Source organism: Lachnellula hyalina, assembly GCF_007821495.1.
Source record: "Lachnellula hyalina strain CBS 185.66 chromosome Unknown contig00076, whole genome shotgun sequence".
In the NCBI taxonomy this organism is placed as follows: Eukaryota; Fungi; Ascomycota; class Leotiomycetes; order Helotiales; family Lachnaceae; genus Lachnellula; species Lachnellula hyalina.
In genome coordinates, this window is record NW_022157190.1 from 98956 (window position 1) to 119804 (window position 20849).

Below are 20849 nucleotides of genomic sequence, written 5' to 3' on the forward strand. Positions count from 1 at the left end.
GTATGTACGGAGGTACTGGTAGGATGCAGAGACTCTACTGTAGGCAAAGCTCGAACTAGCCTATCATGTCGTCTAGAGCTGCATCTTCCGAGATGGGATGGCTACAGATGCTATGTAATCACCGGCCGGCTGGGCTGGGCATTGGCATTTTACATTGGCATTTACTTGGTATAAAGTCCGGGCATTAACGCCTTCCGGCAGCCTCACGACTCGAGGTCCGAGGAAAGACTCTCGAGTCAAGAGTCGAGATATTGAATTTTCCTTAAAAACCATCACCATTTCAAACCCCGAACTATCCCGAATGTCCGTCCGATCCGTAGCTAGGTATGTTGTACTTGAGTAAGTTGTACTTTACCTCACTTAAGGGTATCGTCTTACTCGTAACTCCCTAGATACCGTAACCGTACTCGTACTTCATACCTTGGCTTTATAAACTTACGTATCCTGATCGTATACTTGTAACTTGTGCTTTCGCTAAAGACCCGGAACCCTCCTTGAACCCTTCCCGAGTGCCAGGCTCTTGAGCAGAACCCCTATTTCTAACCACGCCCCGCTAGCCCCGACTGTGCTATCTGCTGTGTTGTGCATCCTGCGTGTGCAACTATACCGCAGCCCCTCCACGCGAAACATCAAAAATCCATCCCGCATTCCTCTTCGTGGTACGGTACATTAAGCTTACTGTAGCACTCGCTGTCTACTGTCAGCCTCAAGTCACAGGTCGCTGAATAAGACTCAAACAACAACTCTAGAAGCAAACGCTTCTCATAAAACATCTTCCAAACACGGGGTCACCGGCTGGATCGTAACACAGAACGCTTTGTCAATTAGCCTATGCCTTTTTGAAACCTGTCCCAAATTTTGTCCTCGATATAAGATTGACTTACGGAAACTCACTCCAATATGAACTTCCTCATCTGGGAGTATAGAACCGGGAAAACGTTTCGAGTGTCCACTAATATACTTAAAGTTGTTATAGACATTCGATTACCATGCCCTTGTCTATAACATCGGAATTTTATCTTATATCCATCTGATACAATAACACTCACTTAGATGAACAATAAGATTGTAAAATAATGCAAACCACCACTTCAATACTAATGAATCGGAAGTATTGTTTGACCGGCCCGCGGCATCTATATCTCACGTGACTAAACACGTCGACGTGATGAATCGCGCGCGTTCTTCAAGGCGCAACATCGACAAAACAGGAACCCAACAAACTCCTCACCTCGTCAGCATGAATCGCTGTATATCCTAGACCATGTCACAGAATCAATCAATACGAAACTTCTTCAAGCCTGCCCAATCCAATGTGAGGGTTGCGGTGCCTCCAGTAGATCCAGCACGTCAGTCTTCACTGATAGCTATGAGGACTCAGTCGACCCCCAGTGATTCTAAGCCTCAAACCAGTTACACAAACTCAAATGCATCCAAAAGCTCGGAACAGGGTGGACTTATGTCAAGTTTATCCCCGCCGAGTAGTGTGACTGAGAGCCCACCGGAAGTTGCAGTGTTATCTGCCCCTTCAAGCAACGAAGTATCTGGCAGAGTAGTCAAAAGCTCTGACGATGAGGAATCTGATTCAGACGACTCTTTCCCAGAACTTTTCCGGTCTACCAATGGTCCCCCACCTGCAAAAAGAGTAACACCGTCCACTCCATCTAAGCCTAGATCTAGAAGGGTCCTGCAACCCCTCATGTCGCCAATACCTGTACATCCAAAGTACAGCTTGGAGTCGATCGTCAAAGATGCGGAAAATGACAAGGCAGACCAGGAGACCTCCAAGCGAGTTAAAGCCATGCTAGACACTCAAATTAACGAGAACACAAGTCCCTTCGCTAGTGGTCTCAGCGGTAATCAGGCAAAGTTTGATGGAGCCTTACTGGAATCCGTTGTTGCGAACACAGAAGATGGAGGGATGGAGAAGGTCACGCGTGCTCTCCAGAGAACTGAAGCAACCAACGTAGAGAAGTTTTGGTATTTCTTCGGCAGACAAGATCAAGCAGCTGAACCTCCACGACCCTCTTTCCCAACTTCCACAGTCCCAAAAACCTGGCAGAGAGAATTGTCAAAACCTGCGATGCGGGATCAAACTTTCATCTCCGGGTTTGCTGAAGATATGGTTCACTTTGGGCAAGCTCTACCGGATGAGATTTTTCTTTGGGTACTCGACGAAGCATGTTTGGAACCCAGTGATGTGCTTCGGACATCGTACTTGAACACATTAAAGGAGTCCAGAGAGCAAGTCGAGCGGTTACTATCCCCGGACTTGGTCGACAAGATGCTGCGAGACCTCGGGGGAACACCAATAGCTACTACCATTACGGGGAAAATGAAGCCCAGTCCTAAGATCACAGCTCGATACTCGAGAGACTGGGCACATGTTCGCTCTGCATTAATGTTTTTCACGGGCATTGCAGATTCTTTGCAACGGAAAACAAGAGAGCACATGTTATGCATGCTCTTAAGAATGGGTGCGGACCACGTGGTCTTCAAGAATGTAGATGTCCTAGACGTCCTTCAACAAGCCATCAGACGCCTGTGTAAATACATACCGGATGACGAGTGGGGACATTCTGTAAGTGTCCTGTTTATGTTATCAGAATCCTACTAACGTCCTGAGCAGTGTCAAAGAATCTGCGAAGGACTTATTGAATGTATAGATCAGCCATCACTGCGCCTTCAAGTCGTCGATTCAATACCTTCCTTCCACCCACGCACACATGAATTGAGAAGAAGATTAGGAATGTGCTTTCTTTTCGACGATGTTGCCTACTCCATTGACCACCCTCATACAACCTTTGAGCTCCAAAAGTTCATGGATCGCCTCAAGGACCCCGTCTTCAAGGTCAACGATAAGACGGACTACCAACAACTTGCAGCTCTCATCTCCCTCCTTGATGTAGCTGTAGACGATGGGAGGTGTGCGTATTTGGATTTAGCCAATAGTTCAGCTGCAGAACGCTTTGACGAGGATGTCGACAAACTTGTTCTCACCATCAACAAAGTTATTGACCGAATAGGTAGTCCTGGCGCTGCTTTCATTTCAAGGATTGAGGCCAAAGAACTCTTGTTGTTGGTGAGCCAGCGGATCGCAGACACACTTCGCAGTAAACCTAAGCCTAAGAAGTCACTGTTTGATGGATCCAAAAAGAAAGAGGACCATGTTGCAGCACAAGCTGGAATGAGTAACTTTCTGTCGCTATACAAGAAAGGCACCAAGCCTGTCAATGGTCATGAATCAAAGTAGAAATACCCAAGGCGGTCAAATTGGTCCAGTAGGAGTAGGAACACCAAGGGCTTTAGGAGGCTTCATAGTGAAGCTCACTGGTTTTATTGTATCATACACGTTCTACAGCTGGACCAAACCCCAAACTAATGTATAGCAAGTTTTCAAAGCCATGACTCTACTTACGCTTCAGTATCACCCTAACCAGTCCCAAAAAGTGCAGTAACCCATGCTTTATCCCCGCTCAATCGTAAAACTTCCTGTTCTCGTTCTTGCCAAACAAGGTCGTTCGTATGGACGGTAAGGCATTGTCTTGCAGCAATATGAGGCGTTCCTCGAAAGTGTTGTTGATATCAATCTTCCCAGCACCACCCACAATCGACAGACCACCAGCACTGTCCCAATTAGCTTCCCATGCCCAAACATATTCAAGAGCAAACGTACCTTCCCTCTGGCTGCGGATTCGCCTCATCGATACTGGCCTCGATGGCCTTGTTCGTCTTCTCCTTATACTCCTTCGTCGCATTCTCAATAGCCTTCTTGATCAAATCATAATCCTGCTTGCGGCCCCGAATCTGCAGCTTGCTCTCATTCAAAGCATAGAAGCCCTCCAACATCAAATTCTTCAGAATCTCCGTATACTTCCCCTTATCCTTAGTCGCCTCCCCCAGCTTCTTCTGTGCCTGCTCGAAGATGCCGTCGAGCAGTTCCTGGCGCGCGCTCAGCACCTTGAGACGGGTCTTGTTGGCGACGGTCGAGCGTGTGATTTGCTGGGACATCTGGGCAGCTTTGAATTTCTTCTCGTACGTGCTGTCGATGGAGGAGGTTTCTTGGCGGACGAGCTTGGATTTCTCAATGGCGAATTCTTCGTCGGCTTTGATCTCGATTTCGCGGCCTTTCTCCATGGCTTCCTGCTTGATGAAGGCCGTCATCTTCTTGAGCTCCTGCCCGACCTACAGACAGCTTGGTTAGCAATTGGAGCTTGTAGATCTGGTGAGGGGGGCTTGCCTGGTCGTCGGACAAAGCGTGGGACTGCGACATCTTGGGCGGTTGATATGGAGAGAAGCTGAGGAGAGGGAGTAATGGGGTTGAGGTATAGCTTCAGCTTGAGCTACGATAAGCGGGAGGTACGATCAGTGCAAGCAAGTACCGGGTACTTGGCGAGCCTCGTCACCTGACTCAGACTTTGGTCGATGGTCCAAATACTTAGCTACCGTTATAGTTTCTGTCTAAGTTCACTTTACATTCGGCCTCCTGATTCAATACGTGTCTTGCAGTTAGTCCTCTAAGTAAATCAGCAACACCGACACCTTCTCAAGTCGAGGTCTGGAACAGCAACAGCTCAGCTGGTCAAGCGAGACAAGGTCATCCAACCAAGCCAAGCTCAATGACGACGGTGAGAAAGTATATAGTCACGATCCAACCACGCAGCCATTCATACTCGATCCCAAATTCACAGATATAAGCAGCCGGCGGCTATAATACAACATCCCAAATGAGTTCTTGCGACACTGCCTTTGCGTGATGGGAAACCTCGGCGATTTGAGCCCCGAGGGAAGCGTAGCTGTATGTACTCTCGAGCTTCAATAACCCCCCTTCAGCCTTCACCCATTGACACATCTTCTTTTTACAGATAGGCATTATCGTCGGCCTTCTTTCTACGAGCATCCAAAGCGTGGGTCTGACTCTACAGCGAAAATCCCACATCCTAGAAGAGGAGAAAGAATCGCATCATGCGCGACGACCACCCTACAGAAGACGGCGCTGGCAGCTGGGCATGGGCATGTTCCTCATATCGAACTTGGTTGGGAGTACGATTCAGATAACCACGCTGCCGTTACCAGTGCTGTCGACGTTACAGGCGTCCGGTCTGGTCTTCAACTCGATATGCTCCACCTTGATCCTGGGGGAGCCCTTCACGCGCTGGTCTTTGGGAGGAACATTACTGGTTGCAGGCGGAGCTATTCTAATAGCTATCTTTGGGGCGATACCAGAGCCGGCGCATAGTCTGGATCAGTTATTGCTATTACTGGGGCGGAGACCGTTTGTTGTTTGGATGATACTACAAGCTCTCTTGGTTATTGCGATTATAGGGGTGGCAGCATTTCTAGGAAGACTTCCCAGGGTATCATCGAGTCCTCGCATACGACTTCTAAGAGGACTGGCATACGGCTGCATAAGCGGGATACTATCAGCCCATTCATTACTAGTAGCGAAATCCGCAGTCGAACTGCTCGTACGAACAATCGTGGACAGAATCAACCAGTTCAACAGGTGGCAATCGTGGGTCATCCTACTCGCCTTCGTTGTCCTCGCCCTCACCCAACTGTACTACCTCCACCGAGGCCTCAAGCTCGTCTCAACCAGCGTCCTCTACCCCCTCGTCTTTTGCATCTACAACATAATAGCCATCCTCGACGGGCTAATCTACTTCAAACAAACCGACCGTCTGACCGTTCTACATGCCTGCCTCATAGCGCTCGGAACTGCCATCCTTCTCTCTGGCGTCCTGGCTCTCTCCTGGCGCCTCTCAGACGAGCAAACACAGCCAACGGTTACACAAAGCGCTTTAGCCCCTGGCCTGGGCTTCGTAGAAGATACAGATAACGACGAGTCCAGCGACTCAATTATAGCAGATGAAGAAGCAGCAGCATCACACCAAGCCCTCCTAGATGGCGGTCCCATGACACCCACCACCAAACTCGACAACGTGCTAGGCGCAACACAGCCTATACGGAAGAACGTGCGTCTCACGGAAGCGGATGAGATATGGGGCGAGCTGCAGGATGACGATACGAAAGCTACGTCGTCATCACCGCATGCTCGGCCGCTGGAGGATGAGGAGCCCGATGAGAGCACGGCCCTACTGAGGTCTAATACGACCAACAGGAAACGCCGGAGACGCTCAACGGGGTTCCCAGGATTTATACCACGTCCCTCGCCCCGACAGTCTAGGAAAAGGTCACAGGGCTGGAAAATGCGCTGGTGGAAGCAGGGCAAGAAAGATCCTCCTGATCCCGGATCTGATGCCGGGGAAGGACCCTCTAGTAATGCCGTGTAGCGCAACATAGCGAGCGCTTGCCTTGTATATTGATTGTGGTGTTGAGGCGTACTACGGGTAGCCTGTATATAAATGAGGCTGATTGATGCAACGGGAGTCGGGAAACGAAATGCATTAGACGGAGTTAGTTGTGAACCTCGGGATTGGTTTTGTATTGTATCATCTATCTAGGTATATTTAGCATTGGAGCGAAGTTAAGTGAAGCAAAGAAAGGAGAAGAAGTCTGTTTATTTGTAAGAATACCAGAGTAGAGCAAGCAAGCAAGCATACTACCACTTAACTCCCGCCTCTTTCTCCCCTCTCTTACTTCCTTGCATAACCAACCAATATCCTTCCCTTCCTCTCTCTCTGTCTCCCACTCTCAAACCTAGACAATAATATATACATAAACCATACCCACCCACCCACCTACCATCCCATCCCATCCCTTCCAATACCAACCCAACCCAACCCAACCCAACCCAAACTACCCAACATCTTCCCTCCCAATAACCCCGCGTTTCCTTCTATCCATCCATCCATCCCACCAAACAGAAAACACAGTTAGCAATAGCAATACCAATAGCAATACCAATAGCAATACCAATACCAATACCAATACCAATACCAATAGCAATACCAATACCAATACCAATACCAATACCAATACCAACATCTCAATAACTCGGGATTGATAGTATATGTATCTTATATATCAATCATCCTAATTTACATACCCGAAATAGTATATATATATACGAACCAACTAACATGCTCCATCTATCTATCTATCTATATACAGTATATATAGCATAACCCAACTCAACACATAACATAACATATTACTCCCTTCGTATACAACCAGCCAGCCAGCTAGTACTTAGTGAGGTATCTAACTATCTATCAATTCATTAAAGCCCAGATTTTCACATATAAGCAATCTAGATAGAATATATATATATACTATTATACTAGAGTGGTTGTCTACCTATGTTTTATTGCTAGGAGTTGTTTGTTCGTTTACGGGAGTTGAGTTGGAGCTATCATGGCGTGCATATAATGGTAGATGTGGTGATTGGAAAGGAGATGTGAATTAACGAAAAAAAGCAAGGCTAGAAGAGGAAAGGAATGAACAACAGGCCAAGGTCTTGAAGATGCCATTCTAAGCTATCACTGAGTGGCTTCCAATTCACATGGGCCAAGAATAACCAAGTTTAGTAGCGTTTATTGTTGATGCACGGCGATATAACCCCACCTTATGGTCCGAGGTTTGTACTGTACAAGAGAGCAAGAGATTGTCCACCACGACCCACGACCTTCCAATGCTATGACCCATTCCCAGAAAACAGAGCAAAAGACTTGGACTCGTGAGAAGTTAGAAAACTCCATCATCTAGTTTAGGACCAAAGCAACCCACCCCTGAACCCAACTACCCCTCCATAATACCAGTCCAAAACCCAAAACGGCAGCTGAAGAAAATTACCTATCATTCTCCATGTGTTGTGCAATTTTAGGGGGGAAAGATTTAGAAAAATATGTGTGCAAGCAACTGAGCTCAGTTCCGAAAATCGGAAACCCATATCAAGACACCAAAACACCATCTGGCAAGTAAACGCGAGGATCGAGACCCGCAAGACACGAACGGTTTGTGACGCGCATATTATGTGTCGGGTATCAGTTTTCAAAGACTCGCTCGACCCTCCCTCGTATACTGGGATCCACAGGCGTATGATTCATTTATGCTTGATGCGAGTGCTGTTGCGGGATGCCCGATTGAGGTGCCATCGGATAACCACCACCTCGTTGTTGCTGAGCGACGTAGTTCTGATATGCGAGGGCTTGTTGCTGCTCGAGTGTCCCTGGTTGCATGTATCCGGGGTGCATCTGTGCACTTTGGGGTGCCATGTTTGCCCGAGATTGTTGGGGTGGTAAGTGTTGGGGAGTCGACTCTTCAGGTGAGTCGACGGTATTCGAATCCTCTACACCATTCTCGCCATTTCCAGCAGGCTCTGGAGCGTTGAGGCAGGCCTATTTGTATGTTAGCAGATGCGAGTGCGACTTGCGCGTGGGTCCAAGTACCTGGATCAAGTTCTTGCCCTCGGCTTTCGTGACTAGAGGCTGTAGTTTAGGTGTAGTGAATGTGTAGACCAGACCGGTCTCGGAGACGACGAGAAGGAGAACTTGAGTTCCAGTGAGGACTGAGAGTTCGTATGCCTGTCGTGAGGAGTCAGTACGATGGTTCTAGAATTGAATCGCGAATTGCGACTTGTGCGACGCGTAGATTTCGGGGTGTTGAAACCAACCTTCTTCATGATTCCGGCTTTGCGCTTCGAGAAAGTAATATGGCGACGCGACTTGTCCGTGATAAACTTGATCTCAATCTTTCTGCGCTCGCGTCCGGGCTTGTCATCATCGTCGTCGTCGTCATCCGCAGTTGTGGGGCGTTGACGCTTGATGCCACGGCTGTCGCCTCCAGCGATTGAGTTGCCATTTCCGACGGCATGTTCGTCGAGGGTCGATGGTGAACCTTGGTCGTGTTGGTCGGTGATGTCGGCCATTGTTGATTATTCAGGTGTGACGAGGTTGACTCTTTTGAGTTGAGTGCCGATGACCTTACTGCTTATGGGGAGTGGAGAGGCTGTTGTCTGTTTTGTCGCAGAAACCTGGTCGCGAAAGACTGGATTAGGTTGGCGTGCTGGGAGTAACCGCGTGCAAATTGCGGCCTCGCAGGAATAATCGATGGAGAAAGGCGGGCGGCGGGCGTTCGGGTAGCTGGAGCGATTCCGAGCGGTAGATGCGAGCGGTTACTGTTACCGTACCGGGGGAAGTGTAGCGTAGTGCAATAATGTGTTCCTGGATTGCTGGCGACCTGAAGAAGCAAACGGTGGAATTAATGATTGATCAGGCAAGGTGTGAGAGGGAGGCTGGGCAGTGCGGTGCGGGATGGTTGAAAGAAGAATAGCGAGGATAGATGAGAAAGCACAAGCGAATGATGGCAAGGAAAGGGCGGAGGGGGAGGGAAGGCTGGGGGGGGGGGACAGGCAAAAGAAGAGAAGGGGCCGGATTGCATCGACCGCACCATACTAAAATGCGCTCGCTGCACATCCCCAGACCCAACACTGAGATGCACCGCAGAACAGGCTGACTCGGGAAGCACTCAGCATGCCACAGGGCCTATCCACCACTAACTTCAGGGACTAGCAGTGGCAGACAGACAGGGCTGGTGCTGGTGCTACAGGAGAGGCGACTGAATATTTGACGGTGGCCGGGAGGATTGACTGAAAACGGCAAGGCGCACTGCCATCCCAGACCACCGGCCAATGAGATACCAGTAACATTGATTGAGTGGGTACGACGGGGTAGAACATCAGACGAAGATAGATTGAGGGGGGGGAAGGAAAAAGGGGCCTAGGATGAGATGGGGTCCAAACTCCAAGAGACGACTTCTTGATACCGAGTTTTTTGCCCATCTCATTCATTCATGACTGATGACTGTGTCTGTGTCTGTCCTGGTTGAGCCACTCATTCTGCTGCGATCATACGAGTACCACGACAATAACGCATCGCATCGCATCGCATCGCAATGCTACCCCAAAATCCCCGACTTGCAGAGATTCGGGAGTGGGCAGCGCGCGTTGAAGTTTGGTACTGTACCGGTACTCGTAGTTCGCAGTCAGCAAGCAAGCAGGCAGGCCTCGGCGTGATCGCCGATATGATACGGTACCAAAGCAAAGACTCGGCCCAGAAGGGTTTGGTCAATTCAATGGTTTCGACAGCCTGTGTGTGCGTGCGTGCAATGTGCATGCGGCTTGCAGTGCAGTTGAACATGGTGTTTTTGGGACGGGAAGTGGTGATAGGTAGTGGAGGAAGGAATGGCAATGGCAATGGAAGCGATGCGAGGCAAAAACAGTTAAAAAAAAGTCGGAGCAATCGTACCTTTTCTTTGTCTCTCTGTTCTCCTCCTCGAAGAAAAGGGATTCTCTGCTTTGGTACCTGATGGAGACAAGGCTAGCGACGAGTCAGGGCGGTCGTTCTCGTTCGACAATAATGCAAAGGTCTTGATGAGGGTAAGTGTCTTCCTTTTTTCAAATGGGGAAGAGCGTGTTTCTTATGGGGGAATTCCTGTGTCTAGCGTCGACCAAATTTACCTTAGTCACTTGGATTGGGAGCCTGTCATTGGCCACGCTACTGACTAGCTGCATATGTGGGGGGATAAGGATAAGCTCCAGGAGTGTAAATTCAAGAACTGCTTACGGTATTTTGGCTTCTACTTTGAAGTACAGACTTGGCTATTAATCTCGTAATCATTGCCTTATTGTTCGGCTCACAAATAAGAATCCTCAAAGACAAACGCAATTTCAAGGTTAAATATATGTTTTTGGGAGCTCTTTTAATATCCTCCGTGCGCAAGACTTGGAAGGAAGGTGGATTCGGATCGGCAGCTCTATCCACCGATGCGCCTATGCCTATGGATGATTGCTCCAATAAGAGACAAGAATCTCGAAGAATCACCGAGGGATTCATTCATGTGGAGGTATCAATTGCTTCCACAATACTCGAGTACAGTCTGAGCAGTGTACTAATTCCTAGCACTTTCATAGTAACTATGAAAGGTTCTCCTTGTTACTTATATATCCAGACTCAATGGCTTTTCTCACCCAAAAATACTCGCATCAGTCACCACCTCGGCTTTCCCCTGAGGCATGCCGCAATACGGAAACATGTGCTGTAGGTGGGGTGGCTCGGGTGGCTCGCTGGGTGCTCGAGTAAGCCCCGGTGAAAATCTACGAGTGCAGGTACTGTACAGTACTGTAGATTTCTAAATTTAAACCCCGCGCAACTCCAGCCAAACACTTCCAGTTCTTCATAAGTAGTAAATTTACAAGTACTCCACCAGCCAGCACCAGGCGCTCCGTATAGCACGAGGACTTCGTACAGTAGTCCAGCCGTCAGACAAGACGCAGACAAAGACGCTGTACTGTAGCGAATCAGTGAGATTCCCCGACCAATGGTCCGTGCTCACCAGCGTTTTGGGTCCACGAATCTGGTGCCATGATGAAGCCGAATCCCAAACACCAAACGTCGAGGATCGCGACAGACCTCACACGGCCTCTTGCTGGCGCCCTGCTATTGTACGAGTACTCCGTACTATGCGTCCCTTCCATAATTGCACAGCCCATCCCGGACAATGCAAGTGTTTCTTTTGCTCCTTCCTCTTTCCTGTCTGCCGCCTGCCTTCCTTTCCACTGCATCATTTTTAATTTTTGTTTCTATCTTCAATCATCCGCCTGTTTCTTCCCTTTCTTCTTCTTCTTCACTTCTCAGTCAACCCTCTCGCTCTTTAAAGGCTGGCCCATCAATCAAGAACGAAAGAAAGAAAGAAATTGCTTTCTTGGTGGAGCTGTTAGACGCCGGTCGTCATTACTTATAACCGCCCACCGATCCTCCCAGCCCTGACCAAAAGATAAACTCAAGATGGCTCGCGACAATATCCTCTTGTCGTACATTGTCATGGACCTCTTGTTCGTGATATCCGGAGGGCTTCTAATTGGTTTTGCCCTGATAACGGAGACCGAGGCAAAGTCAGTGCCTACAATCAATACTATCGCGAGAGATTTGCTCTTGAACCGATGTCCATTAAATGGTTCGTCTCTTCCCAAGCTTCGGACCCGGCGATGAAATACTGACGAGAGTAGCTGCCGTTGGAAATGCCGTAATGGTCTTCGTCACCTTCCTGATCTCCGTTCCTGCGATGGTCATGCCGACGACCAGAGGATGGCTGAAGTTTCACGGGTTCATGACTGCTGTCTGTGCGCTCTTTACTATGATTATTGGGCTTGATATCTGGTTCGATACTCTGAAGACGAGGAAAAATCTCTCGCTCGTGTGGGACCAGCAGCCTGTTAGTTCGCAGAGTTTGCTTCAGCAGAAGGTTTGTCACTTTACTATGGTTAGTCTGGAACAGGTTGCTAATCATGTAATAGCTCGACTGTTGCGGTTACGCTAACAGCACTTCTCCCCCCTTTGCCGTCGACACGACATGTCCCAACGCACTGGTTGCTGCTGCTCGCGTTGGGTGCGTGGGTCCGTTCTCAAGGTATGCCAATAACTTCTTGGATCTGGTCTTCACGGGTGCATTTGGTATCGTGGGTATCGATGTCGCTCTTGTCCTCTCCACAACCATGTTACTCAAGAGCCGAAAGGAGAAGGAGAGGTACCGTCATATCGATGAGAAGAATGGTGCAGGTGCACTCTAGATATACTCTAGACAAGTGATGTTGGGGATTTGGAGCGTTGTGGATAGAGATGTTGTGGTTTTTTGCTCAGCTTTGTATTCACTACCACTTTCTGTATACTTCTATTGATGCATTTCTAGCTAGGCTAGTTCCATAGAGTATAAACAGTTCTGAACAAAGGGCTGCTCGCTGTCTGCATTGTATCCGGTGAGCGCCTAAATCATGTGTCATTTGTACTGTATCACTGTTGCATGAAGACAACTTCCTCAATCCAACGTTCTGGTATATTCGGTTTATGCAAACATATGCTCAATCACCAACGTCCCGGGGGCCAGCGAAGACGGATCTCTCTGCCTGTACGCGGCGCTGGCTACGAACTGGCGATGCTTCAACATGCATTCGTCTAAGCTGAAGAGAGAACGCATTCGGCCACCTGTCCTTTAACGACCTACCTACCTACTAACCTACCTACCTGCCTACCTACCTACCTCTACGAATACGACATAGAGCCCTTAACTATAAGGCCGCATACACAAATAATATACCCACTTGCAGATACAGGGCGGAAGACTTAGAGGCTCAAAACGCGTAGGCTATTACAGGAACTGCCACCTAGCAATCATGTCCTAAGTCGCATTCTATAGAGACATTGTGAACCTCCTTTAAGAGTGAAGCTGATTACATATACCCGGAAGGAGGAAAGGTGGAGCGTTCTACAAGTTAGAGACTGGATTTGCTTGCGGATATAGAGGGGGTTATACGGGCGCGTAGGAGGGGTTCTACGAGTAGCAGTAGGGGAAGGAAGTAAGGAAGGGAGGAGGGGTGGGAGGGGAAGGAAGGAGGGGATATGGAAGGCCTTAATATTAGCTGGCAGGGAGGAAAGAGAACTGGACGCATTATTTGGATACCTAACTTATCTATAGCGTTTCCCCCCTTCTAGCTATACGACAAGCTACGCATACGCTCTACCTAAGAGATATTAAAACACCTGCTCCTACCTTTATAGGGCCTGCAGTACTTCTTTTCTATAAGATCTCTCAACCGGCGGAGGGATTTAAGGATTATTGGATAGCCTGTGAACCAGTATGGCTAGCGCTCTTTATGACTGAATTTTGGCTTCTAGGTTTAGTGTATACACTTATAAATTACCTAGCTAGTCACGCCCTAATGCCCCCTGGGAGGCTTGGAGGAAGCCTATATGGCTTCTCTCCCCCGGCATTAAACACTACTAAACTAAACTAAACCAACGTCCCGGGTATGTACTCAAATCCTCCCCCCTTCCCCCCCACCAAAACTCTCCCCCCTAACATCCTCCAGCCACTCAATTACCTCTCTACGCCCACTTCCCCAACAATGCCATTATAGCCACCCCCAAGATACAAACAGACCACCATGAACACCAGTCTCCTCGAATCCCTCGTCAACTCAGGATTGAACAAGAAATCTCTCGCCAGCAACTCCACCAACCCCGTGTATATCAAAATCCCCGCACTCGTCGCATCAAGCACACCAGACACAATATTCGCCGTCGTGCTCCCCGCATCATAAGTATTCCTCAGTCCCAACCCAATCGCAATGGCAACCGGCGTCGTAAGGCCATACCCCGCACACAGAAACCACGGCAGCCAGCCCAGCCTCTTGGGGAACGGAATAGCAGACATCCTCGCACCGATGCCTAGACCCTCAAAGGACTGGTGGAAGACAAGCACCGGGTACAGAGTAGCGAATTCGGCGCCCGTGGTCCCGAGATTCAACCCGATGATTACGCTATGGAAGATGACGCCGAATTCCAGGATTAGAAATGCTGCGATCTGCTGTCTAAAAGACTGCTCTTCCTGCTCCACCACAGACAGTCTTTGATCCTCTAAATCCGAAGTTCCAGACCCAGACCCAGACCCAGATCCAGATCCATCATTCTTACCCAACGGCACATGCCTCGCGTCCTGAGCCGCCGCAATAGCATCATGCATATTCTCATCCTGATCCCCAGAATGCAGCTGGTGATGCGTAAGCGAGCGGCTGTGTTTGGGGCCGGGCTTGTCGGTAATGATATCCTCGATGCTCTCACTGTGCGAAAAGCCGTATTTCGACTCCACCCAGCGCTCGGCGCCGAAGTCGAGCAGGAAGATCAGCATGATGGATGTTAGGACTATGGCGGGGCACCAGGCGTAGTCTGCCCAGTGGCCTGTCATGCCTACGCATGTCTGGGGGCCGATTTCAGAGTATGCTGGGTCGAGGAGACTGTTCTTTTGTTAGTTTTTGTTTTTGCTTTTGCTTTTGCTTTTGCTTTTGCTCTTGGATAAGTTAAGCTGGTTGGAGTACTAGTACTGTACTTACTGGATGAAGGCTGTTGCAACTATTACTCCGGCCCCGAAGTATCGCGCAAAGAGGTATACGTAGATGTTTACCCTAAGCCATTTCACCCTTGCTGCAAGGACGGGGAAGAAGGTGGCGGCGGAGGAGACGAGGAGGATTACGAAGATGGCGGAGACACGTGCGCCGAGTTGGCCGTTGTAGTCGTTACCGCCTTTGTTCAGGTAACAGATGATCTGTGCTGGGTCTGCGGTGTCTAGGTTGACACTCGCCGGATCCAAGTCGGCAGACATGTTTATATTGAAGTTGCTGAGTTGTCTGTTCCTGGAATGAATGGGTTTTGAGCTTAGAGGGGAGGAGGGGAGAGTTATATGCCAAGACGGATTGGACTGACTTCTTATAGCGAAGGAAACTCAAATCCTGATTCCTACCTTCTTTGCAGACTAAGTATCAAAAAAGGTACAAGTTTAATCTTGGGCATGGTACCACGGAACCGGAACGATAGACTCTTACTCGAGATAGTGGGATCAAAGTGGGGGGTTGAAACCAAACACCTTGATGGTGACGCTAAGCACGCTCCAGTGACTCCTCCACGACTAACAGCTTCTCAATTGACTTACCCGGATGGTTTTATATTTGCTTCCTGTGGAGGCTGAGTAGACTACAGTGGTCAAGACTCTAATCTGCTATCGAAAAGTCCCATATTCCCCAATCATGTTGTCGTTACCCCTGCAAAGCGTTGAATCCCTTCATGTCGCTAAGCGTCCTGATTTCAAAGCCCACGCACGTCAGACATCAAGGTGTCACTTCTGCAGTACTAGATGAGCTTGTTTATGCAGTTATAGCGTTTTATTCTGCTACGAATGCTCCCAGGGCTGCGGCTGCGGCTGCTAGTGCTCCGCTGCAGATGATAAACACGTTTTCTCGGTGGCGTAGCCCTGTGGTGATATTAGCTCTTTGCCATGAATGGGCAACGGTCTATGTATGGGAAGGGAAGGTCTCATGATGACTTGGCTCCAGTGATGGAGGGTCGGGGCGTAACTTGCCAGCTTTTGTCAACATCAGACCCAACACCACAAAGATATTCAGTGGGATCCTCAGTATGCCATATATCTTTGCCCTCACACCATCCTCCACAATCTGCTCTTTCAATCGAGCAATGCTTGGAAAGTATATGCCACAGCAGATCTCAAAAACACAGAAGCACCAAAAGGTAACAGCTTCGTCGTGGACGAGAACAGGCAAGATGAAACACGCACTAGCAACGAAGAGCGTTATTGTGAGCAATCTTGAGGGTGATACCACCCATCGAGAAGTAGCCAGGGATGAGTAGTAGGTGAAGGAGAGGGAGCCGAGCATCATGGCACACATCAATGCTGCAAATATCGTCCCAAATGGCAGTTCGCTTCCTTTGCCTGCTGCCTCGTGGGACAGTTTCAAGGCTGCGAATTTGAAGAAGATCCACAGGTACATAACGCCTTCGAAACAGGATGAGGTTATGCAGAGAGCCCAGAGGTGTTTATCTGGACCAAAACAGTCAGTGATATCTTCGAAGAACTCACTTGATTTTCTACCTTGCAAGATATATTGCAAACCGTTCTTTTCTTTCTCCTCACTCCCTGGCAAGAGTCCGTCAACGTTGGATTTATGGCTATCTCCATAGTTCTCACTCTACCAAAAAATCAGCTTTCGTGAGCATCAAGTCAGGTGGGTTAGTTACCCATCTGCTTGAGATGAATCCAAAAGCCAGAATCAGAAGCACAACAGCAGCCATGAATGGCGCTGCTTGGGTCTTGGTGACATCTGCTATGGTCTGAGCAAACAACCCGGCCAGGATTGCGACAGCCCCATTCAAGGTAGTCATGATTCCAAAGATGTCGCTCAGGGACCCAGCTTCTTCAAGGTGCTGGCGATGGAACTCCGTTACCATCCAGCTTTCAATCACGCTCCACAACAATGTCGTGGACAAACCGCCAAGAATTCGACCAGCAAAGAGGGTGAATATCGAGTCGAAGAGAACCGTGAAGCATGATAAGGCGTAGGCTACGCAGAAGAACAGAGAGGCTGATCGCCGTCCGTATCGATCGGCCAGTGATCCGACGAACGATGCGGAGATTGCGGCGGCGAGGAAACCTGTGGCGAACAAGTAGGCTACAGTCTCTTCGGGCAGCCCTTTCTCATCTTTTGATACAAGTCAGCAGAGCCAGCCTTCGTTGCCACAGTTCCATGTATTTTCTCTCACCTTTATACATGGTATAGATATATGGTCCCTGGATTTCCAGTCAGTCAAATCCACGGCACCCTTCACTTACTCCAGGACAACACACTTGCAACCAATCCGAACCAAAAGCCAGCAAGTACACAGGCAAGAATTTCTTCTTGAACTGCCATATCACAGCATCCCCAGCAGTAATCGCCGCTCTGGTCGCCTCGCCATCTTGACCTCGACTTCTCGACACCGCTGCTTTGCTACCGCGTCTATGTTGGAGGTATGCTGTGCCTGCAACTACTACAACGAGAACCAGAACATTATACTCATAAAATGCCATGCTGTACAGATATTTGCTGAATAACGAAGGGGGACCAGATCAATGAATTTTGAGGCTCAATGGGAGTTCTATTGCAAAATCTTGCTATGGACACTTACTCAACCGCGTCTCCCGGAAACCTCGAACATATCACATTTCATACAGTGCGGGAATGCTGGCAGTCATATTTTGCCTACCTCTGCAGCTATCGTGAAAGTCGCTTCTTAGGAGTAGCTCTTTTACAGGAGTCGCGCATAAAATGAGATCTACAGATTTACCTACAGACGCGGCTGAGTCAAAAGCCTTGGAAATCATGCCAGATGATGTTAGAGGCTTCCCTGCATACCTCATCTGGTCAGCTATCTGTTTCAAATATTATTCTTAGAGGCAAGGGCAACCATACCGTACTATCTCACCACCAAGCTACACAGTCTCGCTTAAGGCTATGTATGGTATTGGACGATTGGGTAGGGTGTTTTGCCATATTTGCGGGAGAATGCTAGGGTGTAAGGTCCTCATTTAACTTACTCCTTACTATGTGGACTAATCAGATGCCTCCCTTAGTTGGTGTTTAAACGAGACCGTGTAAAAAAATGGCTTGGTGGTGTGGTGAGATAGTACGGTATCGGGTACAGCTTAAGGTACAGCCTCCGGGGCCTCTAGCAAGCCCAGAACTTCAAACTGACTTAATGTTCGGGGTTCATTTATACTTCCTATCTATGTCAAGTTTCCTCAGGCAAGGAAAACTAGTTAGGGATGGTGGATACAATTTTCCACACCAGAAAATTTAGGTTCTAGGTATGCAGATAGTGAATCTTTGGAATGAACAATAAGGAGACTGCTTTACAAACTCCTTTACAATGTCATCTTCTTGCCTCAAAAGCATTCATTTTCTTGAGATACGAGTATGATTTCTGGGTTTCTTGACTAAGAACCTGCTATCTCAACATGTCGACACCACGAATCAGTCGTTTCCCAATCGCACTCGCTGTCATTGTCCTGATATTCCTCACAACACTCTGGCATGGGCGGGACAATCTCCCACAACTGCCAATGAACTATATCAAAGGGTAAGAGACACTTTGTGTGTTGCATATATCGATCACGCGGCGCACGAACAAAAGCGCAGCCAAACTGACTGTAGCTATTGTATATAGGAAACTTCCACTCGCAGTCCGACCAACGTTCTACGAGATAGCCGACAGCCATGGAACGGACAAGGTCCAGTCACATCACTACGAGCAGATGTACGAACACCGCCTTGCGCCATTCCGTGACAAGAAGACCAAGATGTTGGAGATTGGTCTCGGCTGCAACATGGATTACGGTCCGGGAGCATCTTACTACACCGTAAGGATGTGGCTCTTTGACTCTACCCTGCCCCCCCTTTACTATGTCTCATCTCATGTGCTCTAACTCCTCCTATAAATCTCCCAAACTGGAAATATAAGCTCCCTGTACTCCCGAAACCGTCGTGCATAGGAAATGACTAACTCCCCCGTGATCTAGTGGCTTGACTATTTCAGCAACGTCGACCTCTACTACATCGAACACGACGCCGCGTGTGTGGAGAAATGGGCCAACGTGACCCAAGATGCCACCATTTTCACCGGCGACCAGGCCAGTGTTCCGTTCATGCAACAGTTCATCGTGGAGGCTGGAGGGGATTTCGACGTTATCATCGATGATGGGGGTCACACCATGGATCAGCAACGGACGTCGTTGAGTGTTCTCTGGCCTCATGTGAAGCCGGGCGGGGTGTACTTCATCGAGGATCTTGCCACCAGCTATCTTCCCGGGTTTGGGGGGGGTTATGAGAAACCCGATACCATGTTGGGAGATTTGAAGGATATGCTGGATGATATTAATAGGGCGGATGGGATTCCTGATAAATCTCCCATTAGCAAGGACGTTATCTCTCTAGAGTATACACAAGAGTGTGTTGCTTTGACAAAGCGTCCAGATTATAAGACGCCGGTGACGAGAAAGAGGGGAAACGGGCTTGGGCGTCTGAAGTGAAGGAGGATTTTGAATTGATGCAACGTTATAGTAAGAATCAATGGTTGGCATCTGCAATACTAGCCTCCCTACTTTCATGCATGGTGCTTTTCTTCTTCTTGTTATCTCAAATCTCCCTGCATATCGGTGCCATATTTTAATGACATGTCTCCCATTCCAGACAGCCAGGAATTGTGCCCCGACGCATGTCTCAGAATAGTCTCCCACATTCCAACTTAGGTAATCCACGAAGATCAATGTATCAGATTTCCCCAAGGGAAGCATCAACAGCTCAACTTAAGATGGGAATCACAAGACTCAGCGCCATCTATTCAGATGAGTATGGCAGCACAATGGCGGAAATGGATTTATCCAGTCCTCTGGCTGATCCTCGTAGGCTGTTTCTTCAAAGCCGTCCTCAGTCCAGCTGGTAGCAGCAGGTTCAATTTCTCCTCCTTGTCAGCAGCCCTGGGGAATACCACAAACTACACGATTTTCTCGTCCCCATTCCATGCCTACAACTCTCTGAAAAACCACACGCGCGATAAAACAGATCCGAACCTCAGCGAGGAGCATATGACCGTCAATGTCAGCACCAGCATAAAAGCTGCCGTCGTTATCGAGACCCGCCCATCCGCTGGCATCGTGCCTCTGGTGCTGCACTTTAGTGCCGTGCTTGGTAACGAGTGGCCGCTCATCATATACACGTCCGCCGAGAACTTTGGCTCCTTTAGCACGTCCGCCGCCCTGCTTCGCCATCAACGCAGCGGACGTATTGTCGTTCGTCCACTCGCCGAAGGTGTCTTTTTCCCCAACTGGAACTCGGTGTCGGATTTCCTGACTACGGATTGGCTGTGGAAGGACCTGGCTCCGGCAGAACACATCCTCTTATTTCAGACGGACAGCATTCTGTGCGGAGCTTCGGTCCGGAAGGTCGAGGACTTTTTCGAGTACCATCTGATCGGGGCTCCTATTCATCCGGTGTGGGGAATTGGCTACAATGGGGGTCTGAGTTTGAGGAGACGAAGTACCATTTTGAGAGTGTTGGAGGAATGGGAATGGGTGAAGAACCCAAATCCTCATCCGGAGGATCAGTGGTTTTACGCAAGGTAGGTCTATCTACTAACTTAGGCTATCAAGGACGCGAGCTGATTATACACAGGATGAGGGATCTTGAAGATCGGGAGATCGAGGAAGGGGTCGAGGATGGCATCAAGTTGCCGTCGGCGGAAATCGCAAGAACGTTTGCCGTGGAAACGATTGATTATCCCAATCCACTAGGACTGCAGTAAGCCTAACATCTCTCAAGTGAAGTTATCCGGGTGCTGACAGTATTGTAGTCAACCAACAAGGTTCATCCAAAACCACATGTTTAGTCTTGACGAATGGTGCCCAGAGTACAGACTTGCGACGACCGAGCGTATAAATGGGTAATTAGACCCTGGAGACGCACGGTTACAGATCCATATTAGTTTAATCATAGTCACCTGAAGAAAATTATC

At 48.8% G+C, this 20849-nt stretch overlaps 7 protein-coding genes across 7 annotated transcripts; 4 read left to right on the forward strand and 3 right to left on the reverse strand.

Annotated features, from left to right (window-relative positions):
- Positions 1 to 1264: 1264 nt before the first annotated feature.
- On the forward strand, positions 1265 to 3253 carry LHYA1_G005371 (uncharacterized protein; the record flags this gene model as incomplete). The annotated part of the gene is made up of 2 exons (XM_031150318.1): positions 1265 to 2581; positions 2630 to 3253. 2 exons carry the CDS (start codon positions 1265 to 1267, stop codon positions 3251 to 3253), a joined length of 1941 nt encoding a protein of 646 aa, XP_031004937.1.
- A 1503-nt stretch (positions 3254 to 4756) lies between these two features.
- LHYA1_G005372 (putative magnesium transporter) lies at positions 4757 to 6293 on the forward strand (the record flags this gene model as incomplete). Its single annotated transcript, XM_031150319.1, has 2 exons — positions 4757 to 4798; positions 4866 to 6293. The coding sequence occupies 2 exons, from the start codon at positions 4757 to 4759 to the stop codon at positions 6291 to 6293; spliced, it is 1470 nt and encodes a 489-aa protein (XP_031004940.1).
- Positions 6294 to 8009: 1716 nt separating this feature from the next.
- Positions 8010 to 8830, reverse strand: MCM1 (Transcription factor of morphogenesis; the record flags this gene model as incomplete). The annotated part of the gene is made up of 3 exons (XM_031150320.1): positions 8010 to 8300; positions 8352 to 8486; positions 8576 to 8830. The coding sequence occupies 3 exons, from the start codon at positions 8828 to 8830 to the stop codon at positions 8010 to 8012; spliced, it is 681 nt and encodes a 226-aa protein (XP_031004939.1).
- A 2917-nt stretch (positions 8831 to 11747) lies between these two features.
- On the forward strand, positions 11748 to 12529 carry LHYA1_G005374 (uncharacterized protein; the record flags this gene model as incomplete). Its single annotated transcript, XM_031150321.1, has 3 exons — positions 11748 to 11916; positions 11969 to 12204; positions 12257 to 12529. The coding sequence occupies 3 exons, from the start codon at positions 11748 to 11750 to the stop codon at positions 12527 to 12529; spliced, it is 678 nt and encodes a 225-aa protein (XP_031004934.1).
- Positions 12530 to 13833: 1304 nt separating this feature from the next.
- ZRT1 (Zinc-regulated transporter) lies at positions 13834 to 15114 on the reverse strand (the record flags this gene model as incomplete). Its single annotated transcript, XM_031150322.1, has 2 exons — positions 13834 to 14749; positions 14846 to 15114. The coding sequence occupies 2 exons, from the start codon at positions 15112 to 15114 to the stop codon at positions 13834 to 13836; spliced, it is 1185 nt and encodes a 394-aa protein (XP_031004933.1).
- A 556-nt stretch (positions 15115 to 15670) lies between these two features.
- Positions 15671 to 17370, reverse strand: mfsd5_1 (Molybdate-anion transporter; the record flags this gene model as incomplete). Its single annotated transcript, XM_031150323.1, has 5 exons — positions 15671 to 15759; positions 15832 to 16492; positions 16542 to 17002; positions 17064 to 17091; positions 17149 to 17370. The coding sequence occupies 5 exons, from the start codon at positions 17368 to 17370 to the stop codon at positions 15671 to 15673; spliced, it is 1461 nt and encodes a 486-aa protein (XP_031004936.1).
- A 927-nt stretch (positions 17371 to 18297) lies between these two features.
- On the forward strand, positions 18298 to 20781 carry mycE (Mycinamicin VI 2''-O-methyltransferase; the record flags this gene model as incomplete). The annotated part of the gene is made up of 6 exons (XM_031150324.1): positions 18298 to 18419; positions 18507 to 18622; positions 18944 to 19326; positions 19588 to 20456; positions 20510 to 20635; positions 20688 to 20781. 6 exons carry the CDS (start codon positions 18298 to 18300, stop codon positions 20779 to 20781), a joined length of 1710 nt encoding a protein of 569 aa, XP_031004935.1.
- Positions 20782 to 20849: the final 68 nt, after the last annotated feature.